This window comes from Lepisma saccharinum, chromosome 26 (genome assembly GCF_977018435.1).
Source record: "Lepisma saccharinum chromosome 26, izLepSacc3.1, whole genome shotgun sequence".
Taxonomy (NCBI): domain Eukaryota; kingdom Metazoa; phylum Arthropoda; class Insecta; order Zygentoma; family Lepismatidae; genus Lepisma; species Lepisma saccharinum.
In genome coordinates, this window is record NC_139254.1 from 51,315,698 (window position 1) to 51,337,025 (window position 21,328).

The following is a 21,328-nucleotide window of genomic DNA, read 5'->3' on the forward strand; positions in this document are numbered from 1 at the left end:
TTACCTGATGATATTTGGGATTCATAATTTAAAAAATCTCAAATAAAAATAAAACAGACTGCTTTTTTCACAGTTAAGTTGCTATATTACAACAATGTAACATTGACAACATCCATTATATAACGGATTCTTTTTGTTTAAAAATTACTAACCATTGTTACAACTGTATCTTTAGTCAAAATGAAAATAAATGTCTGATGAAAGGAGCGTGTTCTCCTGAAACGTCACAAAGAAAAACTGTTTTCTTATGCTTGTAATAACCGTAAACTACAAGAAAATAATTCTATAATGCAAGCAATGCGTACATACAAGAAAAACCCCTAGAATTGACTTCCCTCGAAGGTTGTGGGGGGGGGAGACAATGATCCCCCCACCCCCTGTGGTTGCGTCACTGTATAATACAAACATATTTAAGCAATATATGTTTACTTTAGATACTTTAGGCTCACTGCCATTGTTAGTGTCAACCTTATTCTGGACAGTTTGTCTGCTCAACTAACCTTGTATTAATGCGAATACCATGCCCCCCCTCCATCCAAACCGATTCCAAAAGCATAAGAAATGGTGTTTTATTTCAACCCTATTGCCATGTTCACCCACAGGTAAGTAGAAAAACTATATACATAATAATCAAAACTAAAAATCAATAACAAGTCAATCAAACGATAGGATTCCCCCCTTTTTGTGTGAAGATATATATAGAATTGGTATAAAATTTTGTCCCCCCTAAAAATTCCTGTGGCCACCCCTGGATGCAACCGCAAATTTGTTTCATCATAAATAATTAAATAATGTAAAAAAATAAATATAAAAAGTCTTACCACATAACAAAGCTAAGGAAAATAATCTACATATAGACTCTGTCGCAAATAAACATTACATATTAGGTGTAAAAGGTAAAGTTCCCCCTGCGGACATCACCATGCCATGAAGGCACACTTAAGGGATGGGATCCCACCACATATTCTCGATCTTGGCCATTTTGGTTGCATTTACCCTCCAAGGTTGCCCCAAGGTACCCATTTATTTGAGGCTGGGTGAGCCCCAGAGCTTCTTTGTGCAGGGACAAGGCCGGTAAGAGTCCAACCTTAGAACACCCACCCGAGAAATGGAACCTGGGTCTCCCGCGTGGCAGTCCCGACACCCTACCAACTAGACCACCATGGCTCTCATTCCATATTGCAAAAAGCAAAAAGCAAAAATGAAAAAAAAATAATGGTATTATGTACACGTGTTATCACTAATTTTACATATATGTATTGATATCCATGTAAAGATTCAGTCTAGTCTCAATTATGTTAGCACTCAAACTCTGTTATGCAGTAATAAATCATAAATTAAAAACATTTCCCACAGGAATTGCATTGCCCGTAGGCTAATTGTCTTTTCAGCGAGCCACGAATGAGCGCCAAGCAGGTGAAAGTTGCCACGAGGCTTTCTTTGTGTCTTGTTTTGAACACAACGGCAGTTTGCATGAGGACGTTGCCTTGCGTGGTAGTCAAGAATAAGCACTGCTTACTATGCTCATGCATGTGAATACAAAGTACTTTTCGGATGTGTAGATATGTGTGTGTATGAATTTGTGTGCGTAAGTGTGTGTGCGTGTGTGAGTGAGTGAGAGATAGAGGAGGAGAGAGAGAGTGGAGTGATTGTTATAAGCATATGTGTACTCAAGGTCTTCGATTTGTGTAAATCTAGTCTAGGAATGTTCTTTTTGTATCCAAAGTATGTGCGAGAAACATCAGCATAATGTCCAGATTAGGTGCAATTTTAGTCCAGAATATATCCTTATCCACAATGAAATAAAAACATCCAGAAAATCACTTGAACTCATGTCCGAAACATGTCCAAAACTCATCCATATAATGTCCAAAAATTATCCATAGGGTGTCCAAAACATGTTCAAAAATGATCCACAGAATATCCGAAACATATCCAGAATGTCCAAAACACATCCAAAAATGATCCAGAGAATGTCCAAAACACGTCCTTCCTGGATATCCTATGAACATCCCCTGGACGGACATATGGATATCCAGGGGACATCCTATGGATGTCTACTGGACATTCTGGGACATCCCATGGATATCTAGAATTTCAGCATGGATATCCAGAGGACATCCATTAGACGGCTCCTGGATATGTATGTGCTGTGTGGGTAAAAGCTAAAAAATATCTATTTCCCCTTATCCATTATAAAAGCTAGTAAATATATTTTCTCTGTAACTGCCATAAAGCCTACCTTAATTCCATTTGGACCTGCCCTTCCGGAATATCCTGGAGCACCTTTAAACCCTTTGGCACCAAAGGGACCAGGAGGCCCATCCCTTCCTTGTTTTCCTCTCTGCCCATCTGGACCTCTCTCCCCTTTCAAACCTTTGATGCCAAATAAACCAGACTGACCCTGCAAAAGAAAAAAAAGTAATGGATCTAAGTAATCTTTCCAAATTAATGAATAACACTGGGGAACAGTGAAATTGCGGCACAGTGTTTCAGAGCTAATTTAGGTCAATTTCATGCTTCTGAATAATGATATAATAATATATTTCCTGAATTGGCTCTAATTTATGAAATAAATGCAACTAAACCAAAATGGCGGAAACATAAGACATACATATAAATGAACTTCCAACAACAATTTAATATTTCTTTTTGTGATTACAATCATTATTATAAAAATAAATTTATATAGGCCTAAGATTATAATAATTAAAAAAATATGTACACAATGAAGTAACAAACTATGTGAGACGTTTTCTATACGATTTCCTGCTGTATTGATTTTAGGACAATCCCTCTGTAAGCTCCAACAGTAGTCGGCCATCATGTGGCGATCCCTCCGTCCCTGGTACCTTTCTTCCATTATCCTTATACCCTGATGGAACCTTTCTCCCTGTTCTTCACTAAAATCACCAAGGTTCTCAAGGAATCTGTCAATGTGGCTATGTAGAAAATGTTTCTTCACACTCATATTAGCTCCCAATTTCTCAAATTTTTTCAACATATTTCCAACTATATCGCGGTAGTTTTCTGCTCTGTGATTTCCAAAAAGTTTTTGACGACGGACACAAAGCTTAGCCAGGCCTCAGATTCGATGTAAGACATGTAAGTTGTAAAATTAGTATCATTTTTAAGTGTATGAATTTGTGGTGGTCCGTCAAAGATTCCTGCCTTCAATTTTTCAATACTTAGTCCTGGAAAAGTGTGGCATATATATTTGAAACAATCACCACTTGTATCTATGGCCTTGTCAAACTGTTTTATCAACCCAACTTTAATATGCAGTGGCGGAAGGATGATTTTCTCCCTATCTATCAGCGGTTCATGAATGATATTAGCTTTTCCCACTAATATTTTCCCTTGGGGGTCAAACTTTTATCGTCCAATGCTTTTCTCTAGCACTACTATTCCACAAACATAGGAAACAGGGATATTTTGTGTACCCACTTTGCTGTCCTAGTAAAAATTTCACCATCTTGAAATCCACACACACGAGCCACTTATGTTCAGCATATTCATTTTTTTTCTAAAACCATTTTTATGTTTTGGTATTCTTCCTTAAGCTTTGTTGAGTGTCCGATATATTGCCTAGCAATGCTTCATAAGTTGCCTAGCAACAATTTACAAATAAATAAATAAGTTTCTTAATGGGAATTTCAGCCCATTATCAAATTTTGATATCACCGAGAAAAGCATAGAGTAATTTTACCTCCTACATTTTCCATGGTGTGTTTATTTTTATAACTAAAGTCAACTCAACTGAACCAATCATACAATTGGCAATCGCAGCTGTTTTGTGTGCTGAAACTGTTATTAAACTTTATGCCACAAAATAAAATCTTTTTTTTGTTCCCCAGTGTAATAGAAGGGTTTGGGTGTAAAACATGGTAAGTGAAATTTTGGTTATTTCTGAGTTCATTAAGAAAAAAGGTTATTAGAAGCTATACTGTACATCAATTGTCTTTGTGTTGTGTTTACCCATTTCAAAGCTTCACCGAGTCCAATGCAAAGTGTATGACATGACAATTTCATTCGAAAATTGAAGGATGGCACATTTTACTTTGTAACTCAAAAATAACATAAATGTCACTATGTTTTACTCCCAAACCCTTCAATAGTAATTTAAAAATCAAGAAGAAGTCTATTTTCACAAATTGCTTCAAATACTATAAGTTCGATAAGCAAAGTGCCAATAAACTTAATTTATTTCAAGTACCGTCTACATGAAGGTAAAAAAACACTATGAATTTGTAATATGACTTCAGTGTTGGGGACTAACACATTACTTGTTGGCAATGTCATATTTTTCTATAATTACATTAGGGTCATTCCAAGTCAAGTGGCATAAATTCAGATGTGGTCCCTACTTGACCCTCTTCAATTTTCACGAAACTTCTACAGTTTGTGCATATTTATAACACATGGAGACCTGAAAAGTTTCAGATTCATAAGAAGTTTGTTTGGGGCACCAGACCTGCTTCTTTGAAGGTTATTTTTCAATGCTGTGGCAAACACGAATGCCACAATGAATTTACTCGAAACTGTAACAAGCTGTAATTACTGAATATTTTGGTTGGAGAGCCTGGCGTTTCTTTAGTTTATGGGCCATTGGCATGTCGTTAAGCTATTTATCAACGATTTCAATTTTCTCTTTTTAATATGAATTCTCTAAATAAGATCTTCAATTGTTGTTCTTACCATTTTTTCACCAGAATCAACAATACTGTTAGAAATTTGAAAAATAAAAATTATGTTATAGAATATAACCAATTTATGCTTTATGGGAGAAATTCACGTGTAATGCAAGATTATGTAGTTTCTTAGGTCAGGTAAATCATATTTGTCCATCTTTACACTGGGGAGAAGTCGTTTATGGTGCAGGGTGCCCAGAAAGTAGCACATTTTGATGGTATCCATGCCAAAATCAGCTGCTTACAGTTCTTAACCAAGGGATATGACGGCACAAACTACAATGTTGAATTGAGACGTATTTTGTATGCCAGAGTTGCCAAAACTACAGCTTGAAGGGCCACATCGGGCCCACTGTTGCTTTTTACATTATGGTTCTTCGGTCTGTAGTTTGAACGACCGTGGCATAGAGTATGTGTCCTAATCCCACATTTTCGTTTTGCTTGTACCAAAATAAGTTGGTTAAGATAACCCTTGGTTAAAAACCGTAAGCAGCTGATTTTGGTACCATCAAATGGCTGAGATCCGGAATCAGCACATGCTACTTTCTGGGCACCCTGCACCGTAAATGGGCTTCCCCCAGCGTAAAGATGGACAAATATGATTTACCTGATCTAAGAAACGAGATAGTCTTGCATTACAGGTGAATTTCTCCCATAAAGCATAAATTGGTCATATCACTATAAATTTTCTACATACTTTTTATTTTTGAAATTTTTAGAAGTATTGTTGATTCTAGTGAAAAAATAATAACAACAACAATTGAAGATCTTATTTAGAGAATTTGTATCTGAAAAAGAAAAGTCGGTTGATAAATAGTCAAGAAACAAGGGATATAAAAATATGAATTCTGCCATTTTGAATCCAATATGGCATCTAAGCACCAAAATGGAACACAAGGTATCTAAACAATTTGTATGTGCTCTCTCCAGTGACACTAACAATGATCAAATTACAAGTGTCAATTTTGAGATATAGGCTACTGAAAATATGTTCAAATTTATGATTATTTTTTTGGGGGGGAGGGGGGGTTGAAGGTTGGACAACTCAATAAATATTTCAGCAGGCAGGACACCATGTAAACAACTTTACGACATGCACATGGCAAATAAACTGGAGAAACACCATTCTCTCAAAGCAAAATATTCAGTAGTTACAGCTTGCTAAAGTTTAGGGTGAATTCATCACGAGATTCATATTTGAAACAGTGACTTTCACAGAAGCAGCCTACTTATAACTACTTATAAATCTGAAACTTTGCAGGTCTCCATGTGGAATACGAATGCACAAACTTTAGAAGTTTCTGAAAAATTGAAGAAACTAGAGCCGGGATCCCTAGGCCATTTGACATGGAATGACCCATTAGTATCTTATTACCAGCAATTGTAATACTAATATTAACAGAACAATAATTTCTATCTGTTTCCTTATCTTATATTAAATTCAGAATTTAATTATGGACAATTTTTCCACTAGAACAAAGTCTGATTTCTTGCAAATGAAGAAAGGCAGATTTATTTTTCTGGGAAACAACTACCACTGATGATGATGAAGATATGAACGTACGTACACATGTGTGTGTGTGTCAGTGTATGGGGTACAGTCAGAGTAGGTACACATGGTTTTGCTGAAATTTCTTATCTGTCTATTTTGTGTGAGAAAGTTAAGGGCATGCGAGACATTCTCCGCCTGGCTTTTCCCTCCGAGTCAGTGTTGCCAACTTAGCTCTCTTGAAGCCAGATCTGGCTCTTTCGTGCACTCGTTTGCCTGTGAACTGGGGTGCCTGCCCCCGTGCCTCACTATGATGCCATCACTAGTTCCGGCCCACATAGACCAACTTTTGCCATGATTATACATTTTATGTTGCCCCATACCCTCTTATATCCCCAGTTACTTTTTTATAGCACAGTGTTGATGTGAAATTGGCATAATATTGTTATTTGGGAATCCTTTATTTTCGATTTTGTATGACCATGAGATGGGTGATGCCGCCGGATATATCTAGATGGTGAAAACTAAGAATAAATTGTCATCAATTTAGAGTTAACGGTAATAGCAGCCCCCACCTCTTTGACAACTAACATTACTCTGGGAAGCACTTCGTAAATCTAGTTCCTTGAAAGTCAGTTTTAACTCTATTTAAGGTAAAATTTAGCTCTTTTATGTGCACCAGGTTTGGCAATACTGCCAGGAGGCAAGGAGAAATGCATTGGGCATATGGGAGTATTTTTTGATTTGTTATCTTGGGAATATCAAACTTCCGATGGAATAGAAAATGATATCAACGGGAAGAGGGCAGTTTGAAGAAGTGATTACCCAGCAGAAAAGTCAAAACTCCCATTTGATTAGCTGTAACTTGATGTTGAAGTTGATTCCCCATAAGGAATACATGGAAGATACGTAATACATACCATACATGGAATACATGGAATTCCGAAAATTCTTATTCGTCATATTTTTTACAGGTCGTATCTAGCTTAATAATCAACTTTGAAACACGCTTCGACCTGTCACATGCCGAGAAATTCATACTCTCTTGTACCCGAACGTTTTTCTTCAGTGGCAGTGCCCATTCCGACGATATGCAAATAGATGCACACATGGTGCGTAACTGTATCTCCTCGCCTTAACACAATAATCTCGAGAAAAATTACATTAATACTAACACATTATTTTTGGAAGACAAGCAAAGTAACTTGTAGCATGTTACTTTCTTTGATGTAAAATAAAAACCACTAAAAATAACTGTATTATATTATTTTGAATCTCCAAAAAGTGATTATGCAATGCAGCATTTCTCTTTTCAAACCCTTCACCCTCCTCTAAAAGGAAACTAATTCTGATAGCATTATTTACTTCTGCAGCTATTCACAATTTGAAATACCAAAACTGAAAGTTTCAAATTAACTCTCATGATTTGATTATAAATGGTATTATTAATCATACTTACAAGGGGCCCTTTGGGACCAACTTCTCCCTTTCTGCCCCGTCCTCCATAAATGCCTGCATGTCCCTTAATTCCCTTTGGTCCTTTGGCCAGAGTGATGATGGGTGGTTCCTCAAGTTCTAATGTTGTATTCTCGTACACCAACTTTCCTGGAGGCCCCTTGTCTCCCTGGTCACCCTGGTCCCCTGGCATTCCCGGGAGACCATATTTCAGGTCCCCAGGGTCTCCCCTGATGCCCTGTATTCCTGGAAGTCCAATGTAGCCCTGAAATTTTGCAAAAGAAGTGAAATAATTAATTACCATACTTGAATGTTGCTATGCAATATGACATGTTTGTTGAAAATATTCCATTGTTGGATAATTGTGAAAAATTAATTATGAATACATCAGTTTATAAATTTAAAGGCTCAGCTGGACTTTGTCATTTTGCATGACAAACTAGTTCTTTTAATGTCTTGCATTATAGCAACCACAAGCATAAGAACCTGCGCAGACCCGCGACTCCCCAAGTTGAACAGATGAAGGGGAAGGTGCACGAAGGATTTTGGCTGAAGGTTCTTTGTTTGTGGTTGCTCTATAGTTCAAGTTAATTAGAATACTTATAATAATTATTACACTGACTTTCTATCTTAAACCATTTATAATTTTGAAATTAACATGTACTAAATTTTCTACAATAATTATATTCTATTTTATATATACGAGGGAGAGTCAATGAAAACCTTAAAAGTCCATCAAAAAATATATGATAGATTGTATATAGTACAAATTTATATAAGGAATCAATGCTGCAACACAGATCACATGATCTTCAAAATGCCATTTTTGTCATTTACAGATGGCGCCTTCTCCACATACTTGCACCAGTGAAGAGAGGTGGTTTCATGCCCTCTGGAAGCCTCAAACTTATCAAAATTCTCCTGTAAATTAAAATTCATTATCTCTATTCATGTTTACTGCACCAGCAAGTTCACAAACGAAGAAGGAAGTTTGACAATGTCCTCAATTTGCAGGCAGATAGGTGGAAACTCCTTTGCAGTGGCTCAAAAGTCACTGCACAAACATCCCAAAGATTATTGTTCTTAAAGTATAAAGGCACTCATCATTCAAACTTGAAATTATATGTATTAATAGATCAGCAGTGGGTCCATGCAACCCTACATGAAGAAAACTAATAGATAATGGACAGACAAATTAAGGTTTTTCATCTGACTCTCCCTTGTATGTTCATTCTGGATATTATGAAGTTCACTGTTAACCTAGATACACACATATTTGTGCATAAATTCTGTTTGAATACAACGCCATAAGTGGTAAAGTATGATGTGGCAGAAAGTGTTCTAATAGATAGTAGCATGGAATATCAAGCACTCTCCCGTATATAGCCACCTGAAAGTGTTAGTTAACTGCAAGTTAAATGGACATTCGATTTAACTTGCAGTTAACTTACGTGCTATCTGGACTGCAGCCAAGATGGAATATTCTCCCAGAAAGAAGAAGAACCTGAAAAAATCATATCCTATAAAGCTATTGTATGCACTGGTGTATGCAGGGGGGAGTTGATGGGGCTCCAGCCATCTCCGACATTTTGAGAATATCAAAGTTTTCAAGTGAAAGCAACTAAGAACTCGGGGGCAAAAAAACAAAGTGGTAAATGCAAACTCCCCTTAAAAAGCCTCCGGTTATAATTTTTGTCTTTGAACAACTTTAAAAGAAAGGTTAAAAATGGTAATTACGAAATATATTGCGTATCCTCCACAACCCTATATAAAAAAAAATCCTGCATACACTAGTGAGTGTACGATATTCACAATGTTATTGGGTTAATAATAAATAGTTGGACTTTCCATTGATTACAACTATGTGAAAAGATTCATAGGAACCTTATAGAATATCAGTTGATCAAACCATTGATACCAAATCGAAGACAAAACATTTACTTTTTGTAGCAAACCAATTTGAACCTCATCACACACTGCTAAGGGAGAAAGGGTCGAGTTTTCACATTTTTCATATTCTTAACAATTTTGTCCATTTAGAAATCTTCTTAAGGGATTTTTAAGGAACACAAACTAACACAATAACTATTACTAGTTATCTTATATTTAAAAAGTGAAAGACTTTTATACTTTTCTAAGCTCTCACCTACCGGATAGCCTGGTTCCCCTCTGTAGCCTGGCGGTCCTGGGGGTCCATTCAAACCCGGAAGACCCTGGAACACAAAAATTGTTATAGTTCTAATTCAAATAATAACAGGACATTACTATAATGGTAAAAGTTATTATTAAAGGTATACTAGATATCCTTTAAAAATTAGAAGTTGAAAAAGAAATGAAGTATGATAACTGCACAGAGGCGCAACCACGAATTCTTGTCTGGGGGGGCAAGTACCAGGATAAACGTACCAATAATAATAATAATAATAATAATAATAATAATAATAATAATAATAATAATAATAATAATAATAATTTTAATAACAATAATGATAATAATAATAATGTTATTATTATAACATTATTATTATTATTATTAATTTGCTTTATTTTACTTCGCTTTTGTGCCACTTTTCGCTAATTTGCGAAGATGGGGATGAGAAATGATATGATGAAATTGATGAATGGACACTCACAAACATCCATGCCCAAGCTGGGATTCGAACCCGGAACCAACATTATTATAATAATTATTATTATTAGTAGTAGTAGTATCAAATACGGTATTACCCTCGTAAATTGAGGACTAAGCAAACATTGTAAGTGCCAAAAGCAAAAGTATTGGGAAATCGCATCGTTCCGCACATCAGCTCGTAAGAACGTTCACACTAGTGACCTCTTTACACGCCCTTTGAACTACTTAGAGGGCTACCAGCTACATTTCACGTTTACCACATTATAAAACATGGCACATTCCACAGTTTAACGTGGAAAACAGTGTTTGAATTATTGTGGCACTTACAGCGTTTACCAATTTTAGTCTTCAATTATGCAAAAAGGGGGTAGAAGTTGATGTTAAAGCATTTGTGTTCGAACAAACGATTTGAATTATTTTTTCAACACGATCAATTTCATTAACGTGTTAATAATGGAAAACGAGCACACAAACTATTTTTGAAAGACAGAAAATGCTTGATAAATGCATTCCAAATATAATTCTTCTTTTTACATTAACATGTGTAACTTTCATGCACGATATATATATGTTTCACATATATGCAACATGGAGCGTATTCAAAGTTTCTTTAATAAATATTACATACAACATATATTATTTATATACATTACACAACCAATTCATCCATCTCACAATAAACCAACTGCAAAAAATACATAAATTGACTCTCAAATGTGCACGCTCCCTTTCCTCAAAACAATTTTTCATGCATTTAAGACAAAATCAATTAAGACAAGTCTTATTTCTCTGTCTGGGAATTTACAATGCATTACAGAGAACAATGATACATAGCGAGTGAAGCGAGCAAGAAAATTTTTGGATTCAATTTTTTTTCCAGGCTGAAATCAATATTGATTTAAGAGGGTGCAAATAATTTCACGGGACGCCAATGCATTTTCTCTTTTACAACTTTAGTGCCTCCCTGATGGTGTAATGGTAACATCGTCGCTTTATGATCAAGTGGTCCCAGGTTCGATACCCGGTGGAGGCACATGGCACAGTGGTTCGGATCCCACTTTAAACTGTAGGTCGAGTCCCAACTAGCCTTTCTGTGCGTAAAGTGGACTTAAAACCACAAATCAATCAATCAATTTTACTACTTATTTTCATTTAGATCGTCCGGTGCCTAGAACTTGATAAGATCAAGAAAAGCAGGCAGGTGTTGCGAGCGAAGCGAGCAAGAAAATTTTACGAATAGTGTTTTTATTTGCATAAAATTTGAAGTTGTGGGTGGTAATTGACCCCTGCAGATACACTTTGCCGTCAATGCTTGAACCCCTTGCCCCCCGCAGAACTCATTTTCGTCTAAGGTTGGGGGGGGGGGGGGGCAATGCCCCCCTTGTGGTAGCGCCACTGATTCTGTATAAGAGTAAATGCGACTTGCAGTTTCAGATATTGAAGCAAAATGTCCTTCACGTGTAGCCTATGTAAAATGAAAAAATGAAAAAAAAATCAAAATTTGGTGGGTTTTTGAAACCTATCATACTGTTTCAGGAAAGCCATGGTGTTGATAATATCTTGTGTCTAAAGACAAGTATCATACTGATTTCTAATCTTGTACAGTCACGGACACTTCTGGGTTGTAACATCACCACTGCAAGCAAATGTTACTATTACAACCCAGTCGTGACTGTTGACACAATGTGTGGCGAGTGGCATGTTTTTTATTTTTTGATGGGGATATTGTTCCGTTTTGTATTTTTTTTGGGCTTGTCAGTGGTATTACTTTCTTGTGTTTTATTTAGCCAATGTTCCCTTTGTCACAATTCTTAGGCAATGTTGGAATATAACAGTCATCAGGCCATAACTCTCCATGAGTTATATATCTAAATATTGTGTTCTATCGAGAAATACTGCAGTAAAAAGCGACAATAAAACTTAACACTACAAATTTTCTTTATCACTATGATGACGTGCAATGGCTACATTCTTCCTCTTCAGATTAATAACATAATTTCACTCTCAGTTCCAAGTACATTTGACATGCGCCATTTTTGTTGTTGTAAAATATTATATAATTTCAGTTATCTTCACAGGGCAAGGTTCGTAGTAAACAACATACCACAGAGTGGATAGTAGCAAGTATTTTTTTTTCCTTTTCAAATCAACTGTGGGTCAGGTTGCTGACTTCAGAGCAGGGTCAGAATCACGAGTTGTTCCTGATTGTAGTTAACCTTCAACTTGGCTCTATATTTCAACATGTGGATGGTTACAAGAACAAGTACTAATAAGAAAAATTAGGCAATTTATAGTCTCAAGTACAGAGACGGAAATTATAGTGTTGATAGAATCTCTAGACTATTTTGGAATCTGGAGGTCAATGTTAACAGGTCATCCCATATTGTTCTTGATTTGTGTATTACTTTCAAGATACAAATATGAGGATAAAGCCTGGTTTACAATAAAGATTAAAGTGAAGATTGATTGATTGATTTGGTATTTTAAGTCTACTTTATGCACAGTAAGGCTAATGGGGACTGGACCTACAGTTTAAAGTGGGATTCGAACCACTTGTGCCTCAAACCAGTGAAGAGAAGAAAGAAGTTTGGCCACAATAAAATAAACATATGGATCTATTATAAAGTTCTTGAGGAAGTACTTTTAATGATCTGACATTTGAGTGGAATATGACTTGCAATTATAATCCTAATAGTCATCAGGCGCCTGAAGAAACCAGGTGATGATAAAGGTTTTTGGTAGAGTTCGTAAAAACGTGGAACTTCTAGACGGGATTACAGCATGACAATAATTGATTTTTTTGAGTTTGTTCAGAAACTTTCTCCTTATAATGGGTTGGCAACACTAAATGTGCTGGTAGCATATCACATGATCGTCCCATGTTGAAATGCTGCCTTTCCTGTGATCATCCCATCCGTAGTATCCTTTTGTTGGTGGCAAAACAGCACTATTCTGTTGATAGCTTGCTTAACAGTAACAAATACTCAAATTATTGAGTATTTATTGATAATAAAATGGTGTATATTGTCAGTTTATGTCCCATACCATGGCCGTGTGATCTAAGGTGCAAGCTTTGGGCTCCAGCTAGGATATGAACACAGATTTGAGTCTCCTGGAGAGGGGGGGGGTAATGGCGTAACAACTTTTCTATTGAGATTTCGGCTCGTGTATCGGTCCCATGGCCACCCCAGCAAATTGGGGAGCATCTACAATAACGTCATGCTTACCAAAAATCACCCCATAACTGGTTGAATGATCAAACACTTGCTAGCAGTCGGTAAGTAGGCCCTGGCTCTTAAGGACTTTTACAAAGTCAGTTTACAAAGCCAGGTGACATAATCGATTGCACTGATAATATCTGTAAGTTTGCATCTGAAATCTAATGGAAATATTTTTAATATACTGACTATTGTTATGGGGTAATAAAAACATCCCTGCCAGGGATGAAAATTGGTTCTTATTTTCAGACACACGAGTTTATTTAATGAATCACTAAGTATTACATAGGTTGCTATTTATGTATCCGGAACTGGCAACACTAATGTTGCTAGGTAACTTCTAATATATCCATCGTAAAGTTGGACATTTCTATGGTATATGTACCCAGAAGGTTGTGCTTACGGGTGCTATTTTTGTTTGTTACAGGGACTTGAAAATTTTATCGGAGGCCAACAATGGAATTAACTCGAGAACATTTTCGAGCAATGATTTTCTACGACTTTCGACGTGGATTATCTCAACAACAGTGCATCGATCAACTCACTTCGACTTTCGGCGATGAAGCACCATCTAAAAGCACTGTATATCATTGGTTTAGTGAATTCAATCGTGGCCGTCGTTCGCTCACGGACGAATCTAAAGAAGGCCGTCCAAAATCGGTTCTTATGCCAGAAAACATTGATGCTGTGCAAGAACTGATAATGCAAGATCGTCATGTGACATATCGTGAGATTGAGGCATCCCTGGGCATTAGTATGACTAGCATACATAAGATATTGCATGAACATTTAGCCGTGAAGAAGATTTGTTCGCGTTGGATCCCGCATAATTTGACAATCGCTCAAAAAAAGGCTCGTGTCGATTGGTGCAAACAAATACTCACAAAATACAGTTGTGGTGCTTCAAAAGCCGTGTATAACATCTACACAGGTGACGAATCTTGGATCTATGCATATGAGCCTGAAAGCAAACAGCAGTCGGCGGTGTGGGTGTTCCAAGATGAGCCAAACCCAACAAAAGGTGTTCGTGCAAGAAGCACTTCGAAGCAAATGGTAGCCTGTTTTTTTTGGGAAAATGGACATGTGGCTACAGTGCCACTAGAGAATCGTAGAACCGTCAATTCTGAATGGTACACAACCATTTGTTTGCCAGAAGTCTTTGGGGAAATCAGAAAAAAGAACTAGCGACGCAGGATCATTCTTCACCATGACAATGCGAGTTGTCACACATCGGTCCAAACAACTCAGTATTTGCCCGGTGAAAACATTGAATTGATGGGTTATCCGCCGTATAGCCCTGATTTAGCACCCAATGATTTCTTTTTGTTCCCGTACGTGAAGAATAAGCTACGTGGTCAACGATTTTCGACGCCAGAAGAAGCGATTGATTCGTTCAAAATGCATGTTTTCGAGATACCTCAATCGGAATGGACAAAGTGCTATGAGAATTGGTTCAAACGTCATCGATCATCATGGAGAATATTTTGAAAAACAATAAAACCATTTTCAATGATACATATTATATTCTTGTTTGTTATTCCGGATACATAAATAGCAACCCTCGTACAAGATTACGTGTCGATCTCCTACTTGACTTCCCAAATTAAGGGACAGACTGATGAAGTGTCTAAAACAACAAGCTTCAACAGACATGCCCGACTAGACGTCTCAAATTAAGATATCACCCCCGACGAATAAAACAACTAACGAATCTGATCAAGTATTAAAGATTAAGTGACGATCTCCCATTTGACGTTTCAAAATATTCAAGATTAAATGGCGATCCCCACGTGATGTCTCAAATATTCAATATCAGGGGACGATCCCCTACATGACGTCTCAAATATTCAAGATTAGATGACGATCCCCCACTTGACGTCTTAAATATTCAAGATTAAGTGACGATCCAAAGGTGACGTCTCAAACATTAAAGACTAAGTAACGATCCCCCACTTGACGTCTCAAATATTCAAGATTAAGTTATGATCCTCCACATGGCGTCTTAAACTAACAGATCAGCTCAGAAGGTTACTAAAATTACCAATGAATCGCTAAGTATAACAAGATTACTTGTTGATCCCCTACTTGACGTCCCAAATTAAGGGACCGACTCACGAAGTGTCTAGAACTACAAGATTCAAAGAACATGCCCGACTCAAATTAAGCGATGAACCCCGACGAATAAATTAACTAACGAATCTGGTCAAGTATTACAAGATTACGTGGCGATCGCCTACTTGATGTCTCAAATAAAGCTCTAACCCACGGAGAAGATTACAACTAACAACCAATCGTCAAATATTAAAGATTCAGTGAAGATCCCATACTTCATATCTCAAACATTCAAGATTAAGTGACGATCCCCCACTTGGGGTCTCAAATATTCCAGATTAAATGACGATCCTCCACTTACCGTCTCAAATATTAAAGATTAAGTGACGATTCCTCACTCGACGTTTCAAATATTGAAGATTAAGTGACGATCCCCTCTTGACATCTCAAATATTCAAGATTAAGTGAAGATCCCCCACTTAACGTCTCAAACATTCAAGATTAAGTGAAGATCCCCCACTTGACTTCTCAAATATTCAAGATTAAGTGACAATCCTCACGTGAAGTCTCAAATATTCCAGACTAAATGACGATCCTCCACTTCCCGTTTCAAATATTAAAGACTAAGTGACGATTCCTCACTCGATGTTTCAAATATTGAAGATTAAGTGACGATCCCCACGCGATGTTTCAAATATTCAAGATTAAGTGACGATCATACACTTGGCGTTTTAAACAAACTGATCACCTCAGGAGGTGACTAAAACTTCCAATGATTCGCTAAGTATTACAAGATTACGTGTCGATTCCCTACTTGACGTCAAAAATTAACCGACCGACTCACGGAATGTCTAAAACTACAAGATGGATTCAAAGGATGTGCTCCACATGACGTCTCAAATTAATCGATCACCCCCGACAAATAAAACAACTAACGAATCTCAAATATTACAGATTAAGTGACGATTCCTCACTTGAAGTCTTAAAGATTAAAGACTAACTGACGGTCCCTTACTCGAGGCCTCAAAATTGAAGATTAAGCGACGATCCCCTATTGGCGTCTCAAATGTTCAAGATTAATTGACGATCACCCACTTGACGTCTCAAATATTAAATATTAAGTGACGGTCCCCCATTGACGTCTCAAATATTCAAGATTAAGTCACGATCACCCACTTGACGTCTCAAATATTCAAGATTAAGTGACAATCCCTCACTAGAGGTCACAAATATTCTAGATTACGTGACGATCCCCCACTTGGAGTCTTTAAAAGCTGATCATCTCAGGGGGTGCCTAAAACTTCCAATGACTCGCTAAGTATTACAGGATTACGTGTCCATCCCCTACTTGACGTCCCAAATTAACCGACCGACTCACGGAATGTCTAAAACTACAAGATGGATTCAAAGGACGTGCTCCACATGACGTCTCAAATTAAGCGATCACCCCCGACGAATAAAACAACTAACGAATCTGGTAAAGTATTACAAGATTAAGTGGCGATCGCCTACTTGACGTCTCAAAGGAAACTAACAACGTATCGTGAAATATTAAAGATTAATTCACGATCCCGAACTTTCCGTCTCAAATAATAAAGATTAAGTGACAATTCCTAACTTGACGTCTCGAATATTAAAGACTAGCTAACGATCCCTCACTTGACGTCTCAGATTAAGTGACGATCCCCTCTTGGTGTCTCAAATTTTTAAGATCAAGTGACGATCCCGCTTGACCTCTCAAATATTAAAGATTAAGTGACGATACCTTACTTCACTTCTCAAATATTAAAGACTAAGTGACGTTCTCCACGTGACGTCTAAAATATTCAAGATTAGGTGACGATCCCCCACTTGACGTCCCGAATATTCAAAATTAAGTGGCGATCACCCACTTCTCTCAAATATTCAAGTGACGATCCCTCACTAGAGGTCTCAAATATTCTAGATTAAGTGGCGATCCCCCACCTGACGTCTCAAATATTCAAGATTAAGAGACAATTACCCACTTGACGTCTCAAATATTCAAGATTAAGTGACGATCCCCCACTTGACGTCCCGAATATTCAAGATTAAGTGGCGATCACCCACTTCTCTCAAATATTCAAGTCACGATCCCTCACTAGAGGTCTCAAATATTCTAGATTAAGTGGCGATCCCCCACCTGACGTCTCAAATATTCAAGATTAAGAGACAATTACCCACTTGACGTCTCAAATATTCAAGATTAGGTGACGATCCCCCACTTGACGTCCCGAATATTCAAGATTAAGTGGCGATCACCCACTTCTCTCAAATATTCAAGTGACGATCCCTCACTAGAGGTCTCAAATATTCTAGATTAAGTGGCGATCCCCCACCTGACGTCTCAAATATTCAAGATTAAGAGACAATTACCCACTTGACGTCTCAAATATTCAAGATTAAGTGACGATCCCCTCTTGGCGTCTCAAATATTCAAGATTAAGTGACGATCCCGCGTGACCTCTCAAATATTAAAGATTAAGTAACTATACACACTTGACTTCTCAAATATTAAAGACTAAGTGACGTTCCCCACGTGACGTCTCAAAAATTCAAGATTAGGTGACGATCCCCCACTTGACGTCCCGAATATTCAAAATTAAGTGGCGATCACCCACTTCTCTCAAATATTCAAGTGACGATCCCTCACTAGAGGTCTCAAATATTCTAGATTAAGTGGCAATCCCCCACCTGACGTCTCAAATATTCAAGATTAAGAGACAATTACCCACTTGACGTCTCAAATATTCAAGATTAGATGACGATCCCCTACTTGACGTCTCGAATATTCAAGATTAAGTCACGATCACCCACTTGACGTCTCAAATATTCAAGATTAAGTGACGATCCCTCACTAGAGGTCACAAATATTCTAGATTACGTGACGATCCCCCACTTGGAGTCTTAAAAAGCTGATCAGCTCAGAGGGTGCCTAAAACTTCCAATGACTCGCTAAGTATTACAGGATTACGAGTCGATCCCCTACTTGACGTCCCAGATTAACCGACCGACTCACGGAATGTCTAAAACTACAAGATGGATTCAAAGGACGTGCTCCACATGACGTCTCAAATTAAGCGATCACCCCCGACAAATAAAACAACTAACGAATCTCAATTATTACAGATTAAGTGACGATTCCTCACTTGAAGTCTCAAATATTAAAGACTAAGTGACGGTCCCTTACTCGAGGCCTCAAATATTGAAGATTAAGCGACGATCCCCTATTGGCGTCTCAAATGTTCAAGATTAATTGACGATCACCCACTTGACGTCTCAAATATTAAAGATTAAGTGACGGTCCCCCATTTGACGTCTCAAATATTCAAGATTAAGTGACGATCACCTACTTGATGTCTCAAATATTAGAGATTAAGTGACGATCCCCACTTTACATCTCAAGTTAAGTGATCAGCCCCGTAGACTACTAAAACTACCAACGAATCATCAAGTATTATGAGATTAAATGGCGACCCCTCACCCGACGTCTCAATTAAACGATCAGCTCAGGAGGTGTCTAAACTACAAACGAATTGCCAAAAGATTAAATGACGATCCCCCACTTGACGTTTCAAATTGAGTGATCGCCCACGGGTATGACTTAAATAAAAACTAACAATATACCTTAAATTAGCATAATAGGCGAATGCTCGCGGCATACCAACATATTTCTATACACACACACTTCTAATATTCTAATGTGTTAAAAACAATTTCAACAGAAAAAATCTGAAATAGGGTGAATATAACAAGGGCACTCACCGGCTGCCCCGGCCTTCCTGCCTCCCCTCTGTCGCCCTTCACTCCTTTGGTGTTGACCCCGCCTTCCCCCGGGTCTCCTGGAGTTCCTGGCAGCCCCAGGGGTCCTGGACCGCCTCTGCCTCCTGGAATGCCCTGTCCTCCAGGAAGTCCAGGCCTCCCGTCCGTTCCGTTGCATCCGGGTGTTCCTGGGGGACCTAGGGGGCCTTCCAAACCTGGAATTCCCTGTAAGGAAAACAATTAAATTATTTCAGAGATTTGATTGAGTTAGGCAAATGCAGATAATCCAAAATGCGTTTACAAGGTAACAAAGAAAATAAAAAGATAGAAAGCTTTAGTTTTCAGCACGGCCTCGTATATATACTTTATTGCATATCCATTTCAGGATTGTAATGTTGTTCATTGACATTCCAAATTACATTTTGCAGAATTTTAACACAAAATGTTAATAAGAAATGAAATTAGGCATACCATATTTAATGCAAAATATTGAATTTTTCACGAGCTTTGTATCTCTTAAACCAATTGAATCTCAAACTCAAAATTTTTACTGAAGTTACTTATCATGGAGTACTGTATTCCCCCCCCCAAAAAAAAAAAGTTCAAAAATGTCATTTTGAGCGATTATAATACACAATTTTGACCTTAAAATTTATTATGAAGGAATAATTTTTAGAAAATTACATAGAAATATAATTGTAGCCTATAATGTGCTTAACATCACAGATTTTGTCTCATTGTCGTAGGACTTACCAAAGCTGAGATAAAAAAAGTTGCCGCTGATGCTGACGAATAAAGAAAATGACGCGCGCCATGATAAAAAATGCCCGCCATCTTCAAATCGGTGATAGTAAAAATAAAATAACAGTGGTTCTGAACTGTCAACATATGAGGCTCACACCACACAAAAAAAAAACTTTCTTAAAAATTGTCGAGCAACCATGTTGTATGACTTCATATGGATTGACCCTAGCAGAATGAGGCTCCAGCAACTTGATTCAAGTAGATAGATTCCTGAAAGAGTACGTACAGCATTGGACATCAGGCACAAATCCCCTTACATTGCGGATTTGGGCATCCAGACGTACCATATTTTTCTACAGGGATAGTTAAGTTGATGTTACCCTTCCAATTTAACAGAAATTCAGCAGTGTTTGTTGAAACTTGTCTGGGCCAGTGGCAGTGAGAATCAGGAACGGATTCACGAGGAAGCCCTCTCAACTGCCAGGCTTTTGGTTATATTATTATGCTTAATATTTTTTTAAGATTCAAATGCTCTGTTTTTAACACCAAGCTTAACAGGCTAAAGAATATTTTTTAAAGTTCGTTTTAAGTCCACTTTAGACAAACTAATCGGAACTGGCCCTACAGTTTAAATTTGGATTCGAACCACTGTGACTCAAAAGGCGATCACGAGACTCTCAAGAAAATAGGTTCTTGTTTTCTTTCTTTATTCAGTTTACTCCTTATATCTGACCATTCAGTTTACCGTGCCAATGGGAGGAATTATGATAACGACATACAATAATAACTAAGGTTAGGATTTTCATGACTTAGCATATTTATTTTGGTAAGGGTGTTGTGTTCCATAAACATATAGAAATTCATATTATGAAGAAACTAATTAAAATAAGGTGCTTTTTAAGGTCATGTTTTGGCATATTTCGCCATTTCTGCTTGACAGACCATATTTTGATGGATTTTCGGTCATATTCAGCATATTTTCGCTTTTTCAAGAAATATACAGTCATTTTCGAAGTGGATTCGTTCTTACCCCCATGTTCACTCGAGGGTTTTTCTTTTTTTCTTTTGACTGCAGCAAAATCTTTTTCATTTTTATTTGAAAATTTACAGAAAGTATTCATTGTGCATTGCAACTCAGGGCCCATAAAATGAACTAAAAATAGTACGAATGTGAAAATATCCCAGCATTTAGATATTGATGTTTGAAACGGGTCAGTTATAAGGGCATATTTTTCAAATTATAGTGCATATTTTGTACATTTTTTTT

At 37.3% G+C, this 21,328-nt stretch overlaps 1 protein-coding gene across 1 annotated transcript in view; it reads right to left on the reverse strand.

Moving 5' to 3' along the window:
* LOC145979562 (uncharacterized) overlaps positions 1-21,328 on the reverse strand; it is a 339,077-nt gene that overhangs the window by 142,518 nt on the left and 175,231 nt on the right. Inside the window, exons 4-7 of the mRNA XM_083112535.1 lie at positions 19,321-19,542; positions 9,786-9,848; positions 7,640-7,900; positions 2,243-2,404 (exon numbers count right to left, since the gene is read on the reverse strand). Of these exons, the coding sequence (XP_082968661.1) occupies positions 2,243-2,404; positions 7,640-7,900; positions 9,786-9,848; positions 19,321-19,542 (708 nt within the window). The remainder of the gene's footprint in view (positions 1-2,242; positions 2,405-7,639; positions 7,901-9,785; positions 9,849-19,320; positions 19,543-21,328) is intronic.